Source organism: Rhinolophus hipposideros (assembly GCF_964194185.1).
Source record: "Rhinolophus hipposideros genome assembly, chromosome: 24".
In the NCBI taxonomy this organism is placed as follows: domain Eukaryota; kingdom Metazoa; phylum Chordata; class Mammalia; order Chiroptera; family Rhinolophidae; genus Rhinolophus; species Rhinolophus hipposideros.
The window spans coordinates 10597303-10620639 of NC_138070.1; the positions used below are offsets into that span (position 1 = coordinate 10597303).

The following is a 23337-nucleotide window of genomic DNA, read 5'->3' on the forward strand; positions in this document are numbered from 1 at the left end:
ACTCATCCCAGACATCGGCCAAAGTCTCAGAATCCAGAGGTGAGCCAGGCCAGGCAGAAAGGTGAACTAACATGGCTGCCGAGACCTGTGGGTTCCATCCCCAGCTTCACGTCCCAGGGCTGCTGCCTCCTCCGCCCTCAGGAAACTGCTCACCCGACAAAAAACAATCAAAATCACACACGCGGTGCAATCACCGAAAGCTGGGAACACCCACGTGTCCATTGACTGGTGAATGGATGAACAAAACGTGGTCCATCGATACAATGGGATACGAAGCCACCATAAAAAGGAACGGAGTTCTGACACACGCTCCAACATGGATGGACACTGAAAAATGATGCTAAGGAAAAGAAGCCAGTCACAAAAGGCCACTATTGTATGCTTTCTGTATATGAGATGTCCAGAAGGAGCAAATCCATAGGGACAGAAAGTGGATTAGGGGTTGCCAGGGGCTGTGGATTTGGGCGTCAGAATGACTGCTAACGGGCATAATATTTCTTTTTGGGGTGACGATGTTCTGTAAGTATTGGTGATATCTGCACAACAGTGCAAATGCACTTAATGCCACCGACATACACACTAAAATGGTTAAGATGGTAAATTTTCTGTTCTGTGAATTTCACCTCAATTGAAAAAAAAAAATCACACACGCACACGGCACTGAACCAGGCAGGAGGAGCATGATATAGGGCAGTGATTATTAGGCCCCTAAAGCAATAATCTCCTGGTACCTGCTAGGCTTTTGGCTGGCTCCAGGCTCAGAAGGGAAAAGACAACTTGCTGTGTGCCGCCTGGAGCTACAGCCAAAGCAATGACTAATCATGGGCCTTGAGAGGGAGGGGAGGGATGGAGGGACCCACCCTCGAAAGCCTGACCCACACCAGAGGCTTCACCGGAGCTGGATGTCCGGCTTTTCTCCTTCACCTGCCTCTCCACTGGAAGCCATGGGCCCAATGGGTACACATTCCAAGACCACGCCTGACTGCTGAGGTTATAAAATAAACCGAAGAAGCACTTGGGCACACTTGGCCTTGAGAAGGAAGTTACCAAACCCAATTCTATTTTCCTAAAACAAAAACAGCAATGCTATGATTGATTGCTGGCTTTTACCCAGCACCTTCAAACCCTTTTCATGCGAACGCCTGAACGCCCACCAGCCACTTTGTAAGTGGCAAAAGCTGAGGAATTCCTGGTAGGAGCTGCCCCAGGCTCCTGCCAGCATGGGGTCGGTATTTATTGTAACCTCAAGTACTGAGGGTCTCCTTAGGCTCTCTGTGGGTGTTTTCTATACAGAATGAAACCCCCTTGTCTCAGGACTGGAGGGGATGCTGGGACAGAATGAAGCGACTTGACTTAGAAAATATCCTCCTCTCATGAGCAATGAGACAACTCGGAAAGCTGTCAGTGTGGGTGCACGTGATCCTCAGAGATCACAAAGCCTGTGCTGTGCTCATCTACACTCACTTCCCAGCAGCTATGCGCTGTTCTTCACCATTTGCCTTACAGCGGGAATCATAACTGCCATGTGTTAGCATTTACTCAGAGGCAGGAACTAAGCCAAATGCCTGGCAGACATCATCTTATTCTGTCCTCAGAATAGCGTCTGCTTTTTAGGGTGGTTATCACGCCCATTTTACAAATAGGAAACTGAGTCTCAGCGAGGTTAAGTCACTTGCTGAAGGTCACACAGCCAAGAGTGGCAGACCTGGGATTAGAACCTGGGTCTATGACTCCAGAATCTATTCTCATAACCATTTGCTATGCTATATGCCAACACGGAGAAGTGACTGAAATAATGAATACATATCATTTATGTAACTAAAGGGACAAAGACGTCTCCATTTTAACAAAAAGACTAAAATGAGGGAGGGGAAAAAAGCAACAGAGAATCAGCAGAGATTTGGAGAGTGGGCGTCTTTCAGAGCATCTAAGAAACTGGTTTTCACATCCTTCCAGAACTATCTTCAGCTCCAGGTTTATTCTGAGGCTAAACCAAGCAAAGACAGGCTTCCTGAAAGTACGAAGGCTTCTTATAGAAGAACATTTAGGTAAAGAACTCTAGTTTCTGCTACATGGAGCTAACACAGACTCTCCATTCCACCACAAACACATGAAACCCTGGATAAAATAAGAAAAATATTTAAATACTCCAGTCAGCTTGAAAGAAAGGGAAACTCCTAGACGCCAGAAGCAAGGAGTGAACTCAGACCCAGCAACGTGAGAATGCCAGATGCTGCTGAGGTGGTCCTGGGGTATCAGAGTGGTGCAGATTCTAGAAGCTAAGGATGGGGGCTTCCAATTCAGACTGACAGACATGGCCTTGGAACTATATGAGTTAGAAGTGAGACTCCTATCAAAAACTAGGGCACAAAAAACTGCTTCTCCATGTAAGGTGGGCTAGCAAAACTGTCCCCCATTGGCCCAGAGAGTCGTCAAGGAAGCTGACTGTGCTGAGGAGGTGGCACGGTGCGAAGGAGAGGGGTAAGCCTCTGTGAGGAATGAAAACTTCCAGCCTATGCACGTGAGGGTGGAAAATACAAACCTTTGCAGTGCAGGAAAGCCAAATTGAGAATTAATGCAGAAAGGTTTTCCAGACCAGTGACAGGCCGAAGGCACCTAGCACAATTACTGCAAAGCACCCTGCAATGCACTTCTGTAACCCAGGGCACCCAGGACTCTCATGGGGAGGTACATTGGGTAAGCCCATCTCCACTTGGTTTGGCCTCAGTATAAATCTGGAGCTGAAGATGGTTCTGGAAGGATGTGAAAACCAGGAGGAGACAGCCCAGTTGAAGATGAGTTCAAAAGCCAAACCACACAAGCAAATGATCCACCATATGGGAGAATCAGCAGACACAATTAACAAAAGGAATGCCAACCCAAGAAGGTGAAACAGAAGAGACTATATAGCATAGTAAGCTTTAAATTATTTCAAATAGTGAAAGAGCAGTACCCTATGACAAAGTAGTGAATGTGAAAACCATATATAGAAGTTACACAGTGTTTTAAAAAGCCATTGGAATTAAAAATCTTAATAGTCAGGTTAAGGCATCAAAGTTGTAATAGTTAAAGAGAGAATTAGTGAACTGGAAGGCAGATCTAAGGAGATGACCCAGAATACAGTACAGAGTAATGAAAAGATAGAAAATGTGAAAGAAAGGTAAAGAGGCATTCAGGACAGAATGACACGGTCTACATATTTCTAATACGAATCACTGAAGAAGAAGATAAAGAGAAAGGAGAAAGATAATATTTTCATGATGGAAGACATGAGTCATCTTTAGAATGAAACAGTATAAGCCATTCCCAGGCAAGATAAGTAAAATAAATCCACATCTAGACATAGCACAGTAAAAAACAACAAAAGTTTAAAGGAGGTTAAAAAAAAAAGGCAGATTTCTACGAAGAAATACTAGACAAAAATGCTGACTTCTCAAGAGCAACAAGAGACATGCTGAGAGAAAATAATGCAGCAATCTCAAATTTTATAACTGGCCAAATGATTTTTTGTGTATGCTGGCAAAATAAAGATATTTTCAAAGCTGACAACACTCAGAGACTCATCGAAAAACCTATGGAAAGGTATATTATGTAAGAAGAAAACCAAATCTATAAGGAAGAATGGTTGCAATAAATTAACAGGGTCTGCACAAAACAATAATAAAACCAATACGTAGGTCTTAACAGAAAAGAAAAAATACTACAGAGGACAAAATAATAATGAATTTAGGCATGGGAAAGATGGCAGATGTCAAAAATGGAATGAACTAGGGAAGCAAGTTATAGAATGCCCTTAAAAAGGAGAAATGTAGCCTGCTTCTGAAAGGTTTGTCATCAAAATGATTCATACCTGCCAAAAACCATTGAACCCTGACGTATCAAAAGCTTTACTTACATTCTCATTTGATTCTAACAGCCCTGTGACAGATTCCCATTTTACAGATGAGGAAACAGACCTACAGGCAGTTACTTTGCCTAGACAGGGAAAAGCCATGCTACTAGGATTCAAACCCACATCTACCTGCTGGGTAAGGCCTTGGTAATGGGAGGCCAATGTGTGCCCAGGTGTATCTCTGAGGTCTCAGGAATTCAGGTAAGGACAAGCCAAGAGAACCCCTTAGAAATACCAGGCAGTTGAGGCCTGCGAGGTGTGGGACACTCGCCTGGGGTTCTTTGATCGCTGGGTCCCTGGCATGGGTGCTCAGGAGGAAGGAAGGGAACCCCCTTCTAACCTCAGTGCACAGGAAATCATTCGCTGGAGTCACTTTCTCTTCCATCACTGTCTGTGCCACGCCAACAGTGTTGATGCCACCTGCCCTCCTTCCAGGAGGTACTTGGGTCTTGAGACCTGACTGTTCCTTCTCATCTCCCAGGGAGCTGTGCCCAGAACGGAAGACCCACTTCTGACAGCCTGCCTATCCACAAAGGTCACACTGCCGGGACAACAAAGGGCCTTCTTGTCCTAGTGCTTTAAAGTGGCTGCCACCACCAACGGAAATCACCCACTCGACCTTCTGGCTTTATGAATTAATAATACCGTGGGATCAGGAGACAGGATGCCTGGCAGGACCAGGGTGCCGGGCTCCTCTCTGTCACCTTGCCCAGTGCCACCAGCATGGGCAGAAGGAGGCCCTGCCTTATCTTCCCAGAGCAGTGAGTACTTCTGAACTGAAAATGCCTCATTTCCTCAGCCTGAGATAATAGCTACTAAAGGTCTCTGCAAAAGTAAAAGCATCTTATCAACCCTCAAAGTATTCTGTCCTTATGATTGGGCCGTACAGTGTATCTGGGCGTTGATTAAATTTGTGCTGCATTCTGGCGGCCATTAACTCACAAAAAAATATCCTGCTAGCATAGGGGGTGGAAAAGACAAGAAAGAAAGACGCATAAGGGATCTAATTACTACTAATCATGGAGCTAGGAAGTCTTAGAGTGGATTGCCAATTGCTTCCACACTGAGAAAACACAAATTCTTCTTTTGAAACAAACATGAGCCACTCGGTAAGACTCAGGGAAATGGAGGAAGTGGCACATTCCTGCCTCTTCCTCCCATCGCTCCTCTCACGGCCCACCACTGAGCTTGCCCTCCTCTGGGAGAGCCCACAATTCCAGAACATTCCATACCACCCAGAAACAATCCCTTCTGCCCTGATGTCTAATTCTCCCCTTTCCAACTTAGTAACCAAGTATGTGGAACACTGTTAACGAGGACATGGGGCAGCAGAGTCACTTCTCCCAGACGTACAGACTCATAGACTCTTACACTCTCAGTCTATACCGCGTGGGGTTTACGTCATGTCGGAGAGGCAGTTTCTCCTTGCACTTGAAAATCAGGCAATATTGAAAAAAAGGCAACCACTAACAGGCCTGGTTTTGAATTCAGGGTCCACACGCAGCATCTAAGCAACTTTGATCAGTCACTTCACGTGTCTGAGCCTCAGTTTCCTCATCTGTGAAATGGCAACAACAGTCGCACCCTCCTTGGGCTGTACCAAGGATCGGAAGATGATTGACATGCAGTGTTCAAGAAAGAAAGCTGCTGGCTTACTCATAGCTGGCCGAAGGGACCACCGACCATCTGGTCAACCACTACATTTTCAAAGGGGGTAGAACGGACATATCAGAGGGTGGTGGCCTGGACCACGTGTCTCAGCAAGGCGGCTCAGGGCAAACCCAAGGCACACGGGCCTCCAGGCCCTGCTCCACAGCTACTGCTAACGGTGAGCTGACCGGGCCCAGCTAACAGAACACAAAATACCAGCGTGAGCCCGAGAAGGGTGCTTTGCGGTGCCCAGGAATGAAGTTCACTTGCTCCCCAGTCCTTTCCAAAGCGTCCCAAAGCAGCCTGCACATGTCCACTCTGTGAGCACCCAGGGAAGAGGACCAGGGAAGTCTGGGTACTCCGACCTTACCAAGGTAGAGAGGGCTCTGCATGGCCACTGGGGACCCCCGCCTGTGATCTTGACCACTGTGCCCAGGACACTAGACCATCCCCCGACCCCGAGGGCCTGCCCCGAGCTCAGCTTGTGGGGACTGGTTCCCCTGGGGCCTCACACACATGATTGCTCTTTCCTACTAGGGAGCCATGGTTTTTCACGTTTCTATTTAAAACAAAAATTGAGTGCTTTTATTACTACTTTCTTATTGAGGTATGATGTGCACGCAGTGGAATACATCTTCACTGCTCTGAGGACCTGATGAGTGCTCGGGGTCCACTCCGCCCCAGAGCCACACAGACACCATCCTGTACCCTAGTTCCTTGGGTGAAGAGACTCCCCCAGAATCCCAAGTTGGAAGCCACTGTCCACCCGGGAGGAAATGGAAAGGGAGCCGGGCAGGTTTTGTTGGCCGTTTAGCTTACTGTGCCTTGGCGACAGGAAGAGCCCAGTGGCACCGGCCAGCCTGTCCTTACCCCTTGAGCCCCCGAGCATTTGGACGGTAGGGGAGGCACCTGCCCAATGGGGTGTCCAGTGCCTAGCGCACTGTGGACGTGTGGTACATGGTGAATGGGGTGCAGCGGTGGTCCGGGGCATGTGAAGACTATGACCCAGGAGTACTGCCCAGCGGTGAGAATCTGATGGAAAACGGAGTACCCGCACCACCCCGCCAGGCCCCACAGGCCACCCGCAACTCTGGCTCCATCCGCAAACGATGAGGTCTGGGGATCAGACCAGAAAGAGACTCCACTGCTCAGTAGCCTATGGCCTTGGGCAGGTCACATCGTCTCTTGAGCCTCAATTTCCTCCTCTATAAAGTAGGGAATAAAGTGTTCCTGGGAGAGCCCGTGAGGGGCTAGGCATAAAGTGCGTGGCTCAGCCCAGCCCTTGGCAGATGACAGGCACCCAGTAAACACTAGCTGTTACCATCACAAAGTCTGAACTCCAGATCGGGGAGATTGCTTTTCCTTCTTCCTTCTGGCAGCTTCTTGGCATCTATGTAGACATGCTCGTGGAGATGTTTTGGAGCCTGAAGGAAAAAATAGACCCTCCACCTTTCCCAGAATCCTCCTTATTATTTCCTTTCCAAGTCCAGGAGCAGGCATGGATGGGGGGGATGGGAAGTAGGGTCAGCTCAAGGTGGTGAAGGGGAACAGACATGAGTGAGTAGTTCCTCAGGAGCCTGTCTTCCTGTCCAGGGCCCATTTCACACCTCGGGGGGGACACACCCTGGGCCCGACTCCATGTTCCTGCCAGGGAGGGAGTGTCACAAAGGCCAGCTCCCCACTCAAACACACAAGCAGGATGGCTTTGCTTGGGTTTTTAACATGAATTTTGACAATTGAGGTAGTCAGCTTTCTTGGCTCAGAGATGTTTGAGAATACTTGTTTATGTTTTAAATCAATCAATGAGGCTCTATCAGGCAAGGGAGGTGGGTGAGCCAGTACTCAGGCGTATTTTGGGTAGAGATGGCTCAGTCCTGAAGCCAATGGGATGCATGGCATGAGAAGGCAACCAGAGAAGCCGCGAGGGTCAGCGGGGCCAAGGCCGGCTTGGGGCGGGGGGCGGAGGGGGGCGCTAGATTTTCTACGGGACACATGTTCCTGGGCAATACTCCTTGGGTTATAAAGTCCTCAGGTTGTCACCCCTTTAATATGAGTCTCTTGTGTTATCAGTGAGGACCACACACTGTGCGCAAAGGTGAAAAGACACATTCATCCCCATGTCTCAGGAAGCTCCTAGTTTTGAGGGGGTGACAGGTGACAAAGCCGACAATTACAAAAGGGTGTGATGTGTGCTGTTATGGGAGGGAATGAGGAGGTTGTGGGATCCCGAAGACAGGCATTTCATCCACAAAGGTTGGATGGAGAGTAGGCAAGGATGGCTTTCTGGAAGGAGCAACAACAGCTCTGCTGAGTCCTGAAGCATAAAGGGCGTGAGCTTCGTAAAGAGGCAGAGGTAAGACGAAATGTTTACAACTTTCACCCGGGGGGTGGTGGCAGAGGCATTCCCGTATATAAGCACTGAATTGTACGTGGTTAAATGAAGAGAGTGCTTCAGGCAGAGGGTACGGTTTGTGCAAAGGCCTGCAGGCGAGAAAAATATATGGGCAGGCTTTTCCTACCCCTTCTGGGTTCCTAGAAATCTGACAGGCAACTAAACCCAGTGAAAGCACAGTGGTGTCAGGACAGCTGCCTCAGGGATCCTGTGATTCCCCAAACCTCTACTTATAAGCTGTGGGGCTGCAGGCAAGTTGCTTTATCCCTCTGAGCCTTAGTTTCCTTATCTGTAAAACAAGCATATGGCCACTTTCCCTGGAGGGTTATCGTGAAGATTCCACCAGAGTGCGTGCAAAGTGCTCAGCACTTTCATCCCCAAGCCATGATGTCGACCACACTATCCTATGCTCACCCTTCTCATTTTTTCCAGATGGGGAAAGGGACCAGGCTGATTCTTCAAATCCGGGGCCATCCTTGTGCTCAGGGAGGCTGGGGGAGCCTAGCAACCTAGAATGGGGACACTGATGGTCACAGAGGTAAAATGACATGCTTAAAGTCATGCAGCTAGGAGGAACTGAGACCAAGATTTAACTCTCAGCTGTGGCTCAGAGTGACCAGGACATACAAATGTGTTTAAAGCATAGCTAATAAAACTAAACACTTGCCCAAAGCCACATACCTAGAAAGACCCCTTAAATCAGGCTCCTGCCAAAACCTGAGTCCCGATTATGGCTGTGTCCTCATCTCATACAATTCTTGTTTATTGTTCTCAACTTCTTCCTGCCACAGGACATTTGCATTTGCTGTTCCCTCTGCCCAAAATGGACCTTCCACTGATCTTCATGTAGCTGGCTCCTCCTTATTTGGGTTTCTGTCCCATTATCACCTCCTCAGAGACGCCCTCCTGGCCTACCCTAAAGAAATGTTTCCCTGCCCCCCCCTCCACCCCTCCAGACCTCACGCCCCTATTTTGTTCACAGAGTTTAACACCAATGGGTTGATTTGATTATATGTGTGTCTCCCCTCAGGAACATCAGCCTCTCTGGGTCACCTCTAAATCCCCAGTCCCTGATAGATAAATACTGGCTGAACAGATAAAAGTGCCCAAACTGTGCCTGCCCCTTTCAGAGGACCAGAGGGAACTTCCCACGTACTTACAGTATGGAGAACTGAAGGGGTTCATCTTCCCCTCAGACCTCAGAACCCCTTCTGTCTCCCTTCCTCCTTTGGGAAGTGAAATTTGAGTTCTGGCCAGCAAGAAAAGATACCACATCAGCCACATCTAGTAAAGCTTCAGAACAGGAACACAGCATGTCACCTCCCGTCAGGACCGAACCCAGGGAACTGACAAGATTCCCAGCATGCTCTGCGGCCCCCATCACCTGTCAAACCCACCAGCAGGAATTCCCCCAGACTGGCTGCCTGCCCTTGGGGCAGCCTGAGAGATGGGGGCCAGTGGCCAACCCACCCTTGCCGGGAGTTGGGGGGTGTGCAGGGAGATCCCAGCTATAGAGAACCTCCACCTGTCCAGATCAGATACAAGACAGCAGAGGCAAAGAGAGGGCACTCAAGAAATAATAAAAATGGGGCGGGGAACCCACGAAAGTCAGGGCAAGAAGAATCCTACCTCCTCTCTCACATTAGCGTGGGGTTTGAACTGGACCTTATAAAACTTGTTGAAGAACTAAAATATTCACACATGATTCAAAATGAAAATATAACAAAGTTTACAGTGGAAAGTTCATTTCTCCTTCACCCCTTCCACCAAATCCCTGAGGATTCATTATTTTTACTGCGTTGTGGGTCCTTCCAGAGTCACTGATGCAAATAAAGCAACTACAAATAAATATTCTTATTCCCCCTTCTTTAAACAAAAATGTTTCACGTTATATATAATGTACCACACCCTTTCCCCCTCCATTTACAGATAATTCTGTATTTGTACACAGGAAGACATACATATATGTATACGTACACACACACACACGCACATACACACACACACACACTCCAGTTGTTAAGAGAGCTTTCTGCAACTTCCATCCAAGTCTCCTGGAAAGGGGTGTTCAGATTGGGGGTCAGGAGGAGTCGTTTTTCAGCCCACGCACAAACGGCTGGTTTCTTACCAGGACCCACCACAGATGCTGATTGTCTGCACTAAGCTCAAAGCAGGTGTCAGGAGCCAGAGCCTTCTTAGAAGTGACATCTGCAGCTGCCGTTTTCTGAACATCTACCCGGTACTAGCAGAACTCCCATTCCAAAGAGAAGGAAACCGAGACTTAGAGAGGTAAAGGGACTAGCCCAAGGTCACACAGCCAGGCAGGGAGTGGCGCTCACAGCCTGTCTGTCCATTTCCAAAGCCAATATCCGCTCCCCTGGCCTCCCGAGGTCTTCAGCCCACACTCCTCTTCACAGCTGGTGGCAGAGCCCGTCCCCGGAGGTCAGGGCCCAGAGTCAAGTTCCGTGACCGGCTGGACTTGGGCTGACAGGCGCTTCCTCCAGACAAGCCCGTGCGGTCAGCTCTGCCTGGCGGGACCGCCTCCCGCCTCCCCCGTGCGCCCCGCCTCTGCGGGTCCAGGGAGTCCCCGCGAGCTCGAGGAAGGTCGTCGGGCTCCTGCAAAGTGCTCTGCGGACGCGGCCTCGCTTAGACCTCCCAGCTACCCAGGGCGGGGGCTCCACCTAAACCCATTTTACAGATGGGAGGACGAAGCCAGAGCCCGACTCCCACCCACCTCCCGCCGACTTCAAAACTTTCCGCCCCCTGCGCATCGTGAATCCAACCGGCTTTCAGATGCGGGGCGCGCACCAGCTGGGCGTCCCCGGCCCTGGCGCTCCCAGTCCCGGCACGGGCCCTGGGGGAGCTCGGGCCCTGCTTGTGCCCGGGTCTGTAGTCCTCAGGTCTGGGGGTTCCCTGCCAATTCTGAGAGTGCCAAGGCTGGGCAGCCGTGGCATTCCTCGCCAGAGCCTGCAAAGTGGTCGACAGGCACCCATTTGAAGGACGGGGAGACTGAGGCGCAGAGAGGGCCAGCTACTAGCCCAAGGTCACACAGCACGGCGGAGCGAAGCCGCCCCCCACGCCAGCCGGCGCTCGGTACCCATCTGTGCCCCCGCGTCCGTCCCCCGAGGAATACTCACAGCCGGTCTTGCCCATGAGCTCTCGCACCTCCTCGGACGCGGAGTGGGCAGCGCCCATGGTGCCCGCGGCGGGGGCTCCCGGGGGCGCGTCCCTCGCAGGCCCCGGGCTGGCGTCGGCTGCGTAGCGGCCGGTTCTGCCTCGGGTCCAACGCGAGTGGGACGCCGGGGACAGGTTTGAGTCGCGGATTTCGCGTGGGGCCCAAGCACGGCCTCTTATAGCACCGGAGGGCGGCGCGCCGCGGTCCTAGCGCGCACCGGCTTCCAGCACTGCGGGGAGTGGGGAGCGCCCGCCCGGGGCCGGAAAAGGCGGGGTGGGGGGGGAGAGGGGGCCCAAGAAGCCCACCTCCCGGGTCCCTCAGCAGCGGACGTGCACGTCGCGCCTCGCCCCCTCCGCACCCTGTCGGCTCTGAAAAGATGCAGGTGTGAGCAGAGTTGGGGTGTGAACAGAGGAGGGATCAGACCTCAGGGAGGTTTCCGTGCCCACCCCACCCGGGTTCCATCACATATCCTCCCAGAGCTCAGGAGGGACATTGCCCTGCGACCATGAAGGCGGACAGCGAGCCGTAACTAGCTCTATGGTGAACAACAATAAAGGTCATGGAACAATAGTAATCCACCTTGAAGGTGCACCAGGCGCTTTGTTTGGCTTATTGCACGGAACCCCCTCACCCCACCCCCCCCCAGCACCCTGCTGAGGTGGACACACCCACGTGCTGACCCGCCCATCTGAGCCTCAGCGTTGGAGCTTGGGCGCCGGCGAGTTCTCAAACTCAAGAAGAGAACTCCACCACCCACCGGATTCTGACTCAGGCAGGGCCCAGGCAGCTGCATTTCAGGCAAACTGTCAGATGTCATGCTGGTGGTCCCCAAGTCAGTGAGAGAAGTTCTGTGTTAACATGACTTAAGGGATAGGGTTCTGTAGCCAGGCTGGGTGCCTGGGGCCACTCCGCCACCTGTCTTACCAGGATTCCTTCTCCTGAAAATGGGGATAACATAGTTAATGAGATGTCCCTCAGAAGGGACATGAAGGGCTTGGCAGGGGACACAGCACAAGGTGGTCTCTGTGGAATCATGTCCACTTTGCAAGTGAGGCACTGAATTTCAGAGAGGTCACACATTGAGAGCAGAAACTCAAAAGTCAAGACTTTCCAGTTCTCAAGGCCAGGTCATCGTGCTCCGTGGTGCTTGGTGAAACAGCCACCAATGATTCATATGTATTCAGTGTCTGTGCTGGGCATGAGCCTCGGCAGAGGGCTGGGGAGGGGCATCAAGGGTCCTTCAATACTCACAGAGACTTGAGTGGGCCCCCCTACATCAGCTGCACAGGGCGCTGGGGTGGGGGTCCCACAGTGCAGACCACAGACCTAAACAAAAAGTCACAGCCCTTCCCAGGGCAGGGGTGCCTTTTAGAGCCACCAGGAGGCTCCTGAAACCTGCCAGCCCAGCAGAATCAGCCCCCTTCTGGTTGAAAATCCAGCTGCCCATTACACTCTGGTGGGCACTCGGAGAGCTGGGGCGGTGCCTGGAATCTGCATTTTAAAAGCACCCTTGGGTGCTGCTAAGACCTAGCTGGGGAAATGTCTGTCAGCACCAGCTGGTCTGAGTGAACTGGAAAGCTGACCTAGAGACTGCACTTTGGGTCAGAAGGTATCTAGAAACCCAGACTGGCCTTGGGGTCAGAAAGGGGATCCCCAGGCCCCTTGGGAATTACCCACAACTGCTGGGAACAATTTTATTCTGACTTAAAATAGCGGTTCCTGGAATTTTATTAAATAATTCAAGGATTCAATGATGGTGCTTTCTGCTGGGGAGACAGAAAATGGAGTTCTCGTGACTGCATCTCCTCCCCTTGGCGTGGTTGGGGATAAAGGCCTTGGGAAGGTGCTCCGGGACAGTGAGGGGTCCCATGGCTTTGCTCCGCCCTTCAGGTGACCACAGAGAGGTCCCCTAGGGTTTGGGGTGAGGGCCTCCCACCTTTACTCCATCACCTACTATGCGGTCAACTTCATCTCAAGCCCCGCTGGCCACTGTCATCTCCCAGACAAGCTGTTCCTTCTGCCTGGGGCTCCCTTCACCTCCCTCTTTCTATGACCTGGGCTTTCTCTTCAGATCTCAATGTTAATATCACCTCCCAGAGGCCACCCCAGGGTCCCCATCGTTCTCCTGGGTCTGCTGCCAAACAAGTTCCCTTCGCCAGTCAGCCAGTAAGCTGGGAGCTGGACGAGAGGAAGGCTGGGTTGTGATAACCTAACCCACGGAGGTTTACTCCTGATGGCAGGGCTTGGAGAAACAATCTGGAGCTCCTTGTGGCAGCAGGAAGGTGGAGACTCCAAGGCACAATGTGTGGGTTCGTTTGTTCATTTATTTATTCCCTGCACATTTATGGAAAGCCTGCTGTGTTCAGAGTTCTGGCTGGGTCCTGGGGCCACATCCAGCAATAACCAGGAGCCACACTTTCACTCCTAAGGAACTCCTGGAGGAGTGGGGAGACCCACAAACAGGAGGTGACCATGCAGGGGGGTAAACAGGGCCACAGAGATCTGGAATGTTCAAACCAGAATGGCCCCTGGGGACTCTATTACCCCTTAAGCTGAATTTTGGGAAGTCCATGATTGTCCCCACCTGTGGTCCCAAAGGGACAGGCCAAAGGCAAATACTGGGTAGACAGATGTAGCCATGAATTTGGGGGGCCCTGCAGTGGCACCCACCCTCTGCCTGGGCTTTGCCCCCCTTCTCTGGCAATGATGTACACACGCGGTAGGGCTCTCTCCACACAAAGCCTGTTGCTGCCTGTTCTAGGACGTCACGGGTTTAATTCAATCCTACCCATAGCGCTGTTGGCGTCACCAAGGAAGCCTGGAGCTTTGCATGGGGTCTGGCTGGGCTGATTGGATCTGTTGTCTGGAGCTCTGGACGAGGGGCACCCTGTGTGGTATCTTTATCCTCCCAGCACACAGCACACAGCGTGACTTACTGAGGGTAGGGAACACTTTAGTCACCAGGCAACTGCGTCTCTTCTCCCAGAAGAGCTGATTAAAAACAGCAGCCACGTTGAGAATGGCTGGTACCTGTGAGGCCACGACGGGCAGCTGAGCCCAGAGACGGTGAGGGTGGTCTTCCTCGGTCTCTCCCACATTCGCGTCAGGGAAGGCTACGAAACCACACTTGGGCAGGTGACTTCACCTGCCTGGGCCTCAGTTTCCCCATCTGTAGAAAGGCAATAATAATGGTGGTTGTGAGGGTTAAATGTGGATTCATAAATGTAAAGTGCTTAACACAATGCCTGACATGGTGAGTGCTCCCCATGGAGTGCTGATAAGCAGGCTCTGAAAAAGGGGAGGGGAGCCCTGGTTCGTAGCATTGGCCGATTCCTCTGGCATAAATACGCCCACTGTGGTCAGTTTTAAGCTACCAATAATTTAACAACTGGGGCTTGCAAAATTCCTGAATGTTTAACACTTTGCTCTTACAAGCAGGTCGGAGACAACTGCAGTTGACTGTTGTCATAATTTACATGTTCATTTGTTCATTCATTCATTCATTTACTCACTCACTACTGGGTGCCAGGAATTTGGACACGACAGTGAAGGAGTCAGTCCCTGATGTCAGGGATCCCAGAGTCTGGAAGGAAAGAGACATGAACAGATAGTCACTAAAGGGCCACCAATGGGTCCTGGCTGCTGAGGGAGCCTGGAGGAGAGGCACCCAGCACATGCCCATTTTATGGATGGGAAGACCAAGGTGTTTCAGAACGGGTCGTAAACCAGAATCAGAGTGCAGATGTGAAGCTGGGTAAATGGCAGTTCCTAGCATTCACCTGGCTCACTCCCCTGTCCCTCTAATCACCGAGCTTGGGAGTACTCCTAAGGCTTGGCAACGTTCTGGGAGCAACAAGACTCCTTTAATCTTTAGGTCATTGACTCCGAGAAATTTGTGGGGACTCCAAGTGCCATCTTGCTTAGCCTCTGACTTAAAGAAGACCATAGCTAAACCACTTCAAATGAGTGAGGATTAGCAATGCTCTCCTAAAATATATCCAGGGAGGGAAACCCTGCGAGTGCTCTATGCCATGTCTCACACGGACAGTTTTTCTCTTCAGCTCATTCAGGCTCCTGATGCTGGTCTTGTATGTCTCAGTGTAAATGGAATCAAGAAGAACCATCCCCCATTTGTGTTTGGAATTAAAGTTATCTTTTAAAGAATCCTTTCTCACCCAAGTCACCCTAGTCTTTCAAGCTAACGTAGGGTTGTTGCTGGAGATAGATTCATCTGTATAATGGGTCCACAATCCCATCTTTATAGAGAAGATTCAGCAAGAATGTTAATGGCTGGCATAGAGCAGACCCACCCTCCACAGCCACTCATTCCCTCCCTGGGAGGATGGGATCCAGGATTTTACAGCCAGCCCCTCTCTCCTTCTGCGAGCTCACTCTACCCCACAATACCTGGTGAGACAAATAAACAGAACACACACTTGAATCTTGGCCCAGCCCCCACTTCTTAGGAAATCATTTTTGGTCTTGGGAGAGTGATCCCTGCAAGGGGATTTTAAAATAATTGTGCCCCTTCCCATCACAGTCACCAGCATCTACATCTCAACCCAGACCACAGAGGGAGAGGCAGGGCTTTGGGAGGGCTGACCGCCTAAAAATAGGAGACGGGGGCTCTTTGGGGAGGGAAGCTTGAGCATGTTTTCTATTATTTATATAAATACTGACCTCTTACTGGAACTTGCAGGGGGCAGATGGAAGTTTGTCCCTGGATGGGCTTCAAACCTTGCATTGTTGTCCGAGAAACAAACTCAACAGAGAAGCAAAAAACAGTGGCAGGAGCCCAAAATCTATTTTAACTTCACCATCGCTTTACATGGAGCGGTGGGGTAGGCTTTGCAGAGGGCTCAGGGCTGTGGAAGGAGACAGTGATAATCAGTATTTAGAAGGGTCTGCTAGAACCTCTTCTCAGACACAAAGGCAACAGCCCCGGTAGATGGGCCACTTATATTTCCTCACTGCCTGAGATGTGGGGAGAGGCATCTTACACCATTAAGCAGCAGACTATACAGAAGGCAGAATAATGGCCCCCAAATATGTGTACATTCTAATCCCCGGAAGCTGTGAATATGTTCTGTTACATGGTAAGAGAGAATTAAGGTTGCAAATCAGCTGACCTTGAGATGGGGAGGTAAACGTGGGTTATCTGGGTGGGGCCAATGTAATCCAGGGGCCTTATATGTAAAAAGAGGAAGGCAGGAGGGTCAGAGGCAAGAGTGACATGACATGATGTGCGAAATACCATTGCTCAGGACATTGTTTGCTTGCTTTGAATTGGAAGAAGGGGCCGCAAGCCAAGGAACGCAGGCAGCCTCTAGAAGCTGGAAAAGGCAAGGGAACAGATTCTCCCCTGGAGCCTCCAGAAGGAACCCAGCCCTGCTGACACCTTGATTTTTGCCCAGGGAGACCCACTCCAAACTTCTGACCCACCAAAACTGTGAGATAATGCATTTGTGTTGTTTGTACCCACCAAGTTCGTGGTCATTTGTTACAGCAGCAATAGGAAACGAATACAGGCTGGGTAGACACTTGCAAGACCCCAGTGCCAAGGAAACGGCACTGACCAGCCATTTACGTCTGTGGGCCTTTACGTCTGTGGGCATGCAGATCACCTGGAGTTTTAATTTAAAATCAGATTCCTGGGCGCCTCTCCAGAGGTTCTGACTCAGGAGGCCCAGGAACGCATCTGAAATGAGAACTCCAGGTGATTCCAATGGTCTTTTTTTTGGGGGGTAATGGCTATATTGAGATATAATTCACATACCATGTGACTCCCCCATTCAGAGTATACAATTCAGCTGTCTTTAGTCTCTTCCCAGAGTTGTGCAGCCATCACCACCGTCAATTACAGAACATTTCATCATCACAACAAGGAACCCTATACCCTTTACGTATTACCTCTCAATCCACCACCTCCCCGCAATTGTCTCTGGCCCCGAAAACCACTAATCTGCTTTCTGTCTCTGTGGATTTGCCTGTTCTGGACATTCCCTATAAATGGAGTCGTAAAGTATGTACCCTTTTGTGACTGGCTCTTTTTCCTCAGCATGATGTTTCAAGGTTCATCCACATGGTGGCATGTGTCAGCACTTCTTTTCTTTTTATGGCCAAATAATATTCCATTGTCTAGATACACCACTTTCTGTGTATCCATTCATCTGTCTGTGGACACATGGGCTGTTTCTGCCTTTTGGCCATTGTGAATAATGCTGCTATGACATTTGTGTACAAGGATCTGCTGGCGTCCCTGGGAAGGCCGCATTTTGAGACCGGAGGACACAGTGGCTGGGGTGTCATTCTCCCTTCTATACGTTTTGCTTCCAAAGCGGGGGTAGGGGCAGTGAGCACAGGGAACTACCAGAGGGGGAATGGTGTCTATGTAACCACGTGGCTTTCCTTAAAGCGTATCATTGAACCATCACAGCTACATGGTACGTGACTGGGCAATTTAGCATTCCATTTTGTAGAGGTGGAAACTGAGGCTCACCGGGGCTCCAATCATACACTCGAGTTCACGAGGTTAGTAAGTGACAGAGCCCTGACCCACGAACCAGCTATACCTCTTGCAGGTGTCTGTCTTTACCGCATGTTACACGGCTGGCGAAAAATGGAAGGCAATGGAAAATCTGCTTCTTCCATCTGCGGAATCAGTTTGCCACAAATTCATTCTGCTACTAGGTAATAACCCAGGGGTTGCCTTTCACTGAGTGCTGAACACTGTATTATGTCACCTCACAGTGTCCTAAGACCACACTGTGGGACATGCATTCTTCACACCCCTCCTTGTAAGCATCAGGAAATGAGGGCTCAGGGAAGTGACACCCGAGTCATAGCTCTGGGCAGCCACACGGATAATTCTCAAATGGTTTTGTGCCTCAGGATTCCTCGTGTGAAAGTGGGGGCCTAGGAATATGCATTTGTAACAAGGATCCCAGTTGTTTCTGAGGCGGGTCATCTACGGACCACACATGAAGAAACCTGCACCATCCCAACATCTGGGGTAGAAGATGGGGGCTGGGTATGCTCACATATTTTTTGGCAACTCCCCCAAATCCTCTGATGAAAGGTGCTGCAGGCTGGTGTCCAGGGCTGTGCAGGGGTGGGGAGATGGGGGGGGGCCGGGGGCGGGGCGGGGCGGGGGCAAAGCTGGGGCGGGGCGGGGCAGGGGAGGGGCAGTTAGGGGCCCTTTAGACTGAGCTGCTGGTTTTTCATGGCCTCACTGTCCCCAGGGACCTGTGGGAACAGACTCCACACTTGGGGGCAGGGAGGGACACCCCTTCCCTAAGGGCTACCTCTGTGGCCACCAATGGGCACAGACCACGGGGAAAACCAGGTTCTGGTACATTCGCTGCTGTTACTGACTGTCCTCTTGGCTTCCTGGCCTGCAGCAAGCTCCCACCCCCAGTGTGTAGCAGGCGACAGGGCTGGGACTGGACCCTGAACTGGTTGCCTTGGGGACAATGGATGAGCTGACAGCAGGGCGGTACCATCAGCACCTCCCCAGCCAGGGAGCGGGGGTGGGAGGACAGGCACAGCCATGTACCCCCTTTTTCCCTCCTCCCTCACTCCTGGGACGGCTGCAAGTATAAGCGAGACCTCGGCTGAGTGCCTGTGAGGCAGGACAACAAATATATGTTGGGGTTCGGAGTTGGTGGAGTCGGTAATTTGGGGCTTACCTGGGAGAGGAGGCAGCAGGCACCTACCATTTGGGCCAGCTCGGGCAGGCCTGGGGGGCAGTGGAGGGAAGCGGCGGGGAGCCCGGCATTCCCAGGCCACGCTGACTCAGCAGAGCCCAGGGCCTGCGCCTGCTGACTACGCTCTTCCCAGAGGTCCACTCTCAGCTGCCTCTTACAGCTCTCCTGGGGGCTGGCTGCATGCGCAGAGCAGGATGGGAAGCAGGCCCTACCCTTCATGAAGAAGGAGCTGGTGCGAAGGGAAGGCAGGAGGCTTCCCAACAGCTCTTTAAGCAGTGGGACCCGCCCCTCTGCCAGAGACTCCAGGATGGTTGGGGGGAGGAGATGCTTGGGGGCTTCTGGGTCCCTGCTTGTAGAAGCAGGTGAAAATTTGGGACAGGGATCATTGTTTGGCCTCATGGAGGAGCCTGCTGGGGGGAGAAACCGGAGAAAAGGAGCCTTCCCCCGCTCCCCTCAGCACATGGGGCTGGAGAAAAGTTGGGGGGCTCGAGGCTCGCTGAAGAGCCCCTTGGACTTGGCTAGTTCAACCCTCTCATGTTCACAGGGGAGGAAGTTCAGAGGGGTCAAGGTCATGCAGCAAGGATGAGCATGGCTGGGCCTAGAACAGGTCCTAAGACTCAGGGCATGGGAGAGTAGGGGGCGGGGCAAGGAGTCTCCAAGGCTGGTCTCCTGCATTCTTGTATTAAAATGCAGGTTCCAGGGGCCTACAGAGATAGAATCACAGGGGTGCTTGTTATGTACCCCGATTTGAGAGTGTCCACTGTAGAGGTTGGGGGTGAGGTTGGAGATCTGTCTTTGACCTTAGGCAATGACTACCCCTGGAATCCTTGGTCTCCATCTGTAAAATGGGTACATGACACTTCACGTGAAGTGCCTGCATGGTGCACACACATGGAGAGTACTGTGTCACCAGTGGATAAGACTCTGGTCAACTGGTTAACTTAGGGACAGTTGTTGGTCTTGGTCATGTCTGGGTGGGGACTGGGTAGAGGGCAGTCTTCCTGCACCAGCTGGCAGACCTGGGCGAGAGTCTCAGAGGGCAGCTGTGCTCAGCTTGTGATGAGAAGGACATTTGGTGCCTGCCCCTTGGCCTGTCAGACTATAGATAGGCCCAGCGGTCGTGCCTCAGGGATTTTGTGAAACCTGGGCCTCAAGCCCAGCCACCAGATGTCACCTGGTGAATATGTGTCAGTTTCTGAGGAGAGGGAGGGGGGTGCAGTCAGGAGTGGACTTGGTATTATAGGTGTCCCGTGGGCTTGTGGGTCAGTGCAAACGGGAGAGCGCATGCTGGGGAGGGTTCTTTCCAGGGGCCTCAGTCACTAGGGTGGCCAAGCCAAACTATCAGGGCACAAGTGAGACAGCCCTGGGGCTGCCCCAAAATGCCTAGGGGGATTTGTGGGCTCAGATCCTGCAGCGTGTCCATGGGACTGATAGGCTAGGGCCCTCCAAAGATGAGTGCTGAGGCCCGGGGTTGGATGGCAGCACAGTTCCCTGTCCTCTGTCTCCAAAGCTGGGCAGAGGGGGAGAGCCTTCATGCCACTCACGCTGAGCTTTTATTTCCTAGTCAGGAAGGCACAGACAGAGACTATCCCTTTGGATTGACTTCTTGATGTTCAGAAGTCAAGAACAGCATTTTCTTGAGATGTATATACAGATTTAGAAGCAGCACCATGGGCCAAAATGCCTTTTGGAAGGACTGGAAAAGCTCCAGCGGCTCTCTGCCGGGTGGGGGATGGGGTGGAGGGGGTGGGTTGGGCAAGAGCCCAGGCACCTTTAAACCTCCTGGGGAGCATTTAAAACTCCTAATGCTCAGACCACACTCCAGACCCCAATGAAATCGGGCAGGCATGGGTGTTTCCGCCCCCCCAGGTGATTCCATTACACTGTCAGCTTTGAGGACTACTGTGGCCACCCTTGCTTCGAAGGAGACCCACGTGGGGAATGCATCAAGCATACCTGTGTGGTGTGTCCCAGGAGCATGGACTCAATCCCTGAGGGGGAGGGCCCAGGTGTTGGTGTTTTTGCAAAGGTGCCTCCCGGGGTGGAGAACCATCACAAATTCCATCAGGGTGGTGGTGGGACTCCTCTGTGACCCCCTGGGTGTCCCTGTGCCTGGGTCAGTGTTTTCTTGGAGAGTCCTGGGACGACCTTGAGCTAAGACCAGGCGCTTGGCAGCTGCGCTGAGAGACGCAGCTCATTAACCCCGTATCCCAGAGACAGGCCGGCACATCAGCCTTAAGGGCCGTGTTGCCAACAGGGACAGCTCGCAGGTGGCACCACAGAACTGCTTCTCCTTGGCTGCCAGTCACAGCCAAAGGAACATCAGGGGCCATTCTTGTAGGGACAGCCTTGGTAAAGAGAACGTTAGGATCTGGGTCATGTCAGTGTGATGTTGGGCAAATTCCTTCCATTCCCTGACTTTCACATCCTTGGTCCTGTCTTGAAGACAACGCGTGTGGGTGAACCCAAGTCAGGTGTGAGGAGTTTCTAAAAGACGATGTGTCAGCCTCCAACTAGATGTCAAGGCAAAATCACGCTTTTGAAAGGGGGAAACTGAGGCTTAGCGGGCTAAGTTTCCCAGAGCCAGGGTGCAAGGTCAAAATCACATGCAGCCTCAGTTATCCTCAAACTCTTCTTAATGACCACAAGGGTGGGGCACCCAGCTTTATGCACACAACCTTGTGCGGTAAATATGTACAATGCATAAATGCAAATGTCCAGTAACATGCCAGTGACACGCCACGCCTGAGAGCCTGCAGACAGCAAGATATCATTAAATACAGTGTTTTAAATTAACCCGTTTAAACAGTTCCCTTTTCCTTTCCTCTCTCCTCTGCCCTCAGTCCCTCTAACACCTCCACGGAAAGCTCCCAGTTCCTGGCAGGAACCACCATTCAACCTCAGTTTGACTTAATCTGTACTGTCTCCCCAGAATTTATTTTCACTTCAGAAGGAGTCAGTGGTCACCTGCTGGGGCTTTGAGCAAATTCCTTGGGGAGTTCTCCTTCCCTGAGGTGGGGAGCTCCCAAACTGGGGTGTGTTTGAGAATCCCCCTGTGGGGGGGGGGGCTGGGGTCCACACTTGTTAGAAGCCCCCCAGGTGAGTCTATGCCCTCTCCCTGCTGGGGGAAGGATGTTAAGTCCCAAGACTAGTCAGGGGTCTGCCCCGCCCTTCCCCGGTGACCTCTGCTCTTTGTCCCCATCCACTGGTCAGGTCAGGTGGCCAGCGTTCAGCACACTGTGGGATGGTGGGGACGGGGAGAAATGACAGGTTAGAACCCTCCAGATTCCAGGTAAAGCCTGCTCATTCGGGGCATCTCCTGGCCACTTCCTGCACCTTAGTGAAAGCTCATGCAGCCTCCCAGGAGGAACCAGGCAGCTGGTGCTTAGCTGGAGAAAACCCCATGTCCCCCCAACCCCACCCCAAGCTGTTGATTGTGAGGGAGGGCACTGCCACTCTGATGTCACAAGAAGGCGTCTTCTGTCAGGCCTCAGCAGCTATTCTTAGTCTCAAGAACACACCTCCGCCGGGTAGAAGTCTCTAGACTTCAGCAGGCTTTTCATAAATCAGTGAGCAACTTGTCGTGTGCAGGCCGCTGGTTAAGTACTTATTTCTTTTATGCAAGATGTCCCAAGAGACTCGGTGGTGGGCACCCCGCCCCCTCCCCGGTGAACCTTGTAAATATTCTGATCACTTCCATCAATTGAACTTACCTGCCGCCCTGGAACGAGGCCCCTTCGTCATCACAGCCAACAGGAGAGTGCATTCTGTAAGTCCTAAGCCACGGCGGAGGTAGTCCCGGGGGAGCAGTTCCAATGCAGCTGGACAACCTCGGTTCAAATCCTGCCTCTGCCACTTACTGGTCATGTGACCTTGAGGCAGTCACGTCAGTTTCTCTTTGCCTCTATGTCGACTTTCATGGAACCAGGGCAATGAAAGTAAAAGCACTGAACCACAGAGTGCTTAGAGCAGCCCTCTGAGGGTCTGTGTCGCCCCTGATGGAGAATTTGCACACAAGGAATTTGCACCCCTCTGTGAGGAGGTACTGTTCTCCCAATCCACCCACGGGAAACGGAGACCTCGCCTCCAGGTTAAATGACTCAGCCACGCTCTCTCAGTAACAAGCAGTATTGGAATCAGTGGCTGTTCCACTGGGAAGCACGCTGTCAATTATGGAGCTCTGCTGCCCCCTAGGGCAGGGGGCGGGAATCAGACACCACCAAGACCAGCGGGACGTCCCTATCTGTGAGCCCGTGACCACCAGGAAACCAGTCCCATTCCTTCCCCCTGGGGGAGCCATCCTCCTTCACCATCTGTTTCTTTTGTCTTGGGAACCTTGGGCAACTTGGTGTCCCTTCACTGAGCCTCAGTTCCTTCATCTGTAAAATGGGCTTATAGTAATAGCATCCACTCTTCAGAGTAGCATGAGGATTAAATGACATAACTTTTTCAAGGCACCAACCTCACCAATAGGGTAGGCGCCATGATCTTCAGCCTCCAAGACCAACTGATTTCCAAGATG

At 51.7% G+C, this 23337-nt stretch overlaps 1 protein-coding gene across 2 annotated transcripts in view; it reads right to left on the reverse strand.

Annotated features, from left to right (window-relative positions):
* TESC (tescalcin) overlaps window positions 1-11272 on the reverse strand; it is a 49082-nt gene extending 37810 nt beyond the window's left edge. The window contains exon 1 of one of the 2 annotated variants that reach the window (XR_013992472.1): window positions 11072-11258. Coding sequence is in view for 1 of the 2 variants with exons in the window: in XM_081036818.1 (XP_080892944.1) it covers window positions 11072-11129 (58 nt within the window). In the remaining variant the exon portion in view is untranslated. Of the gene's footprint in view, window positions 1-11071 lie in introns of both variants that reach the window. The other variant, XM_081036818.1, reaches the window with a different exon arrangement.
* Between the last annotated feature and the right edge of the window lie 12065 nt (window positions 11273-23337).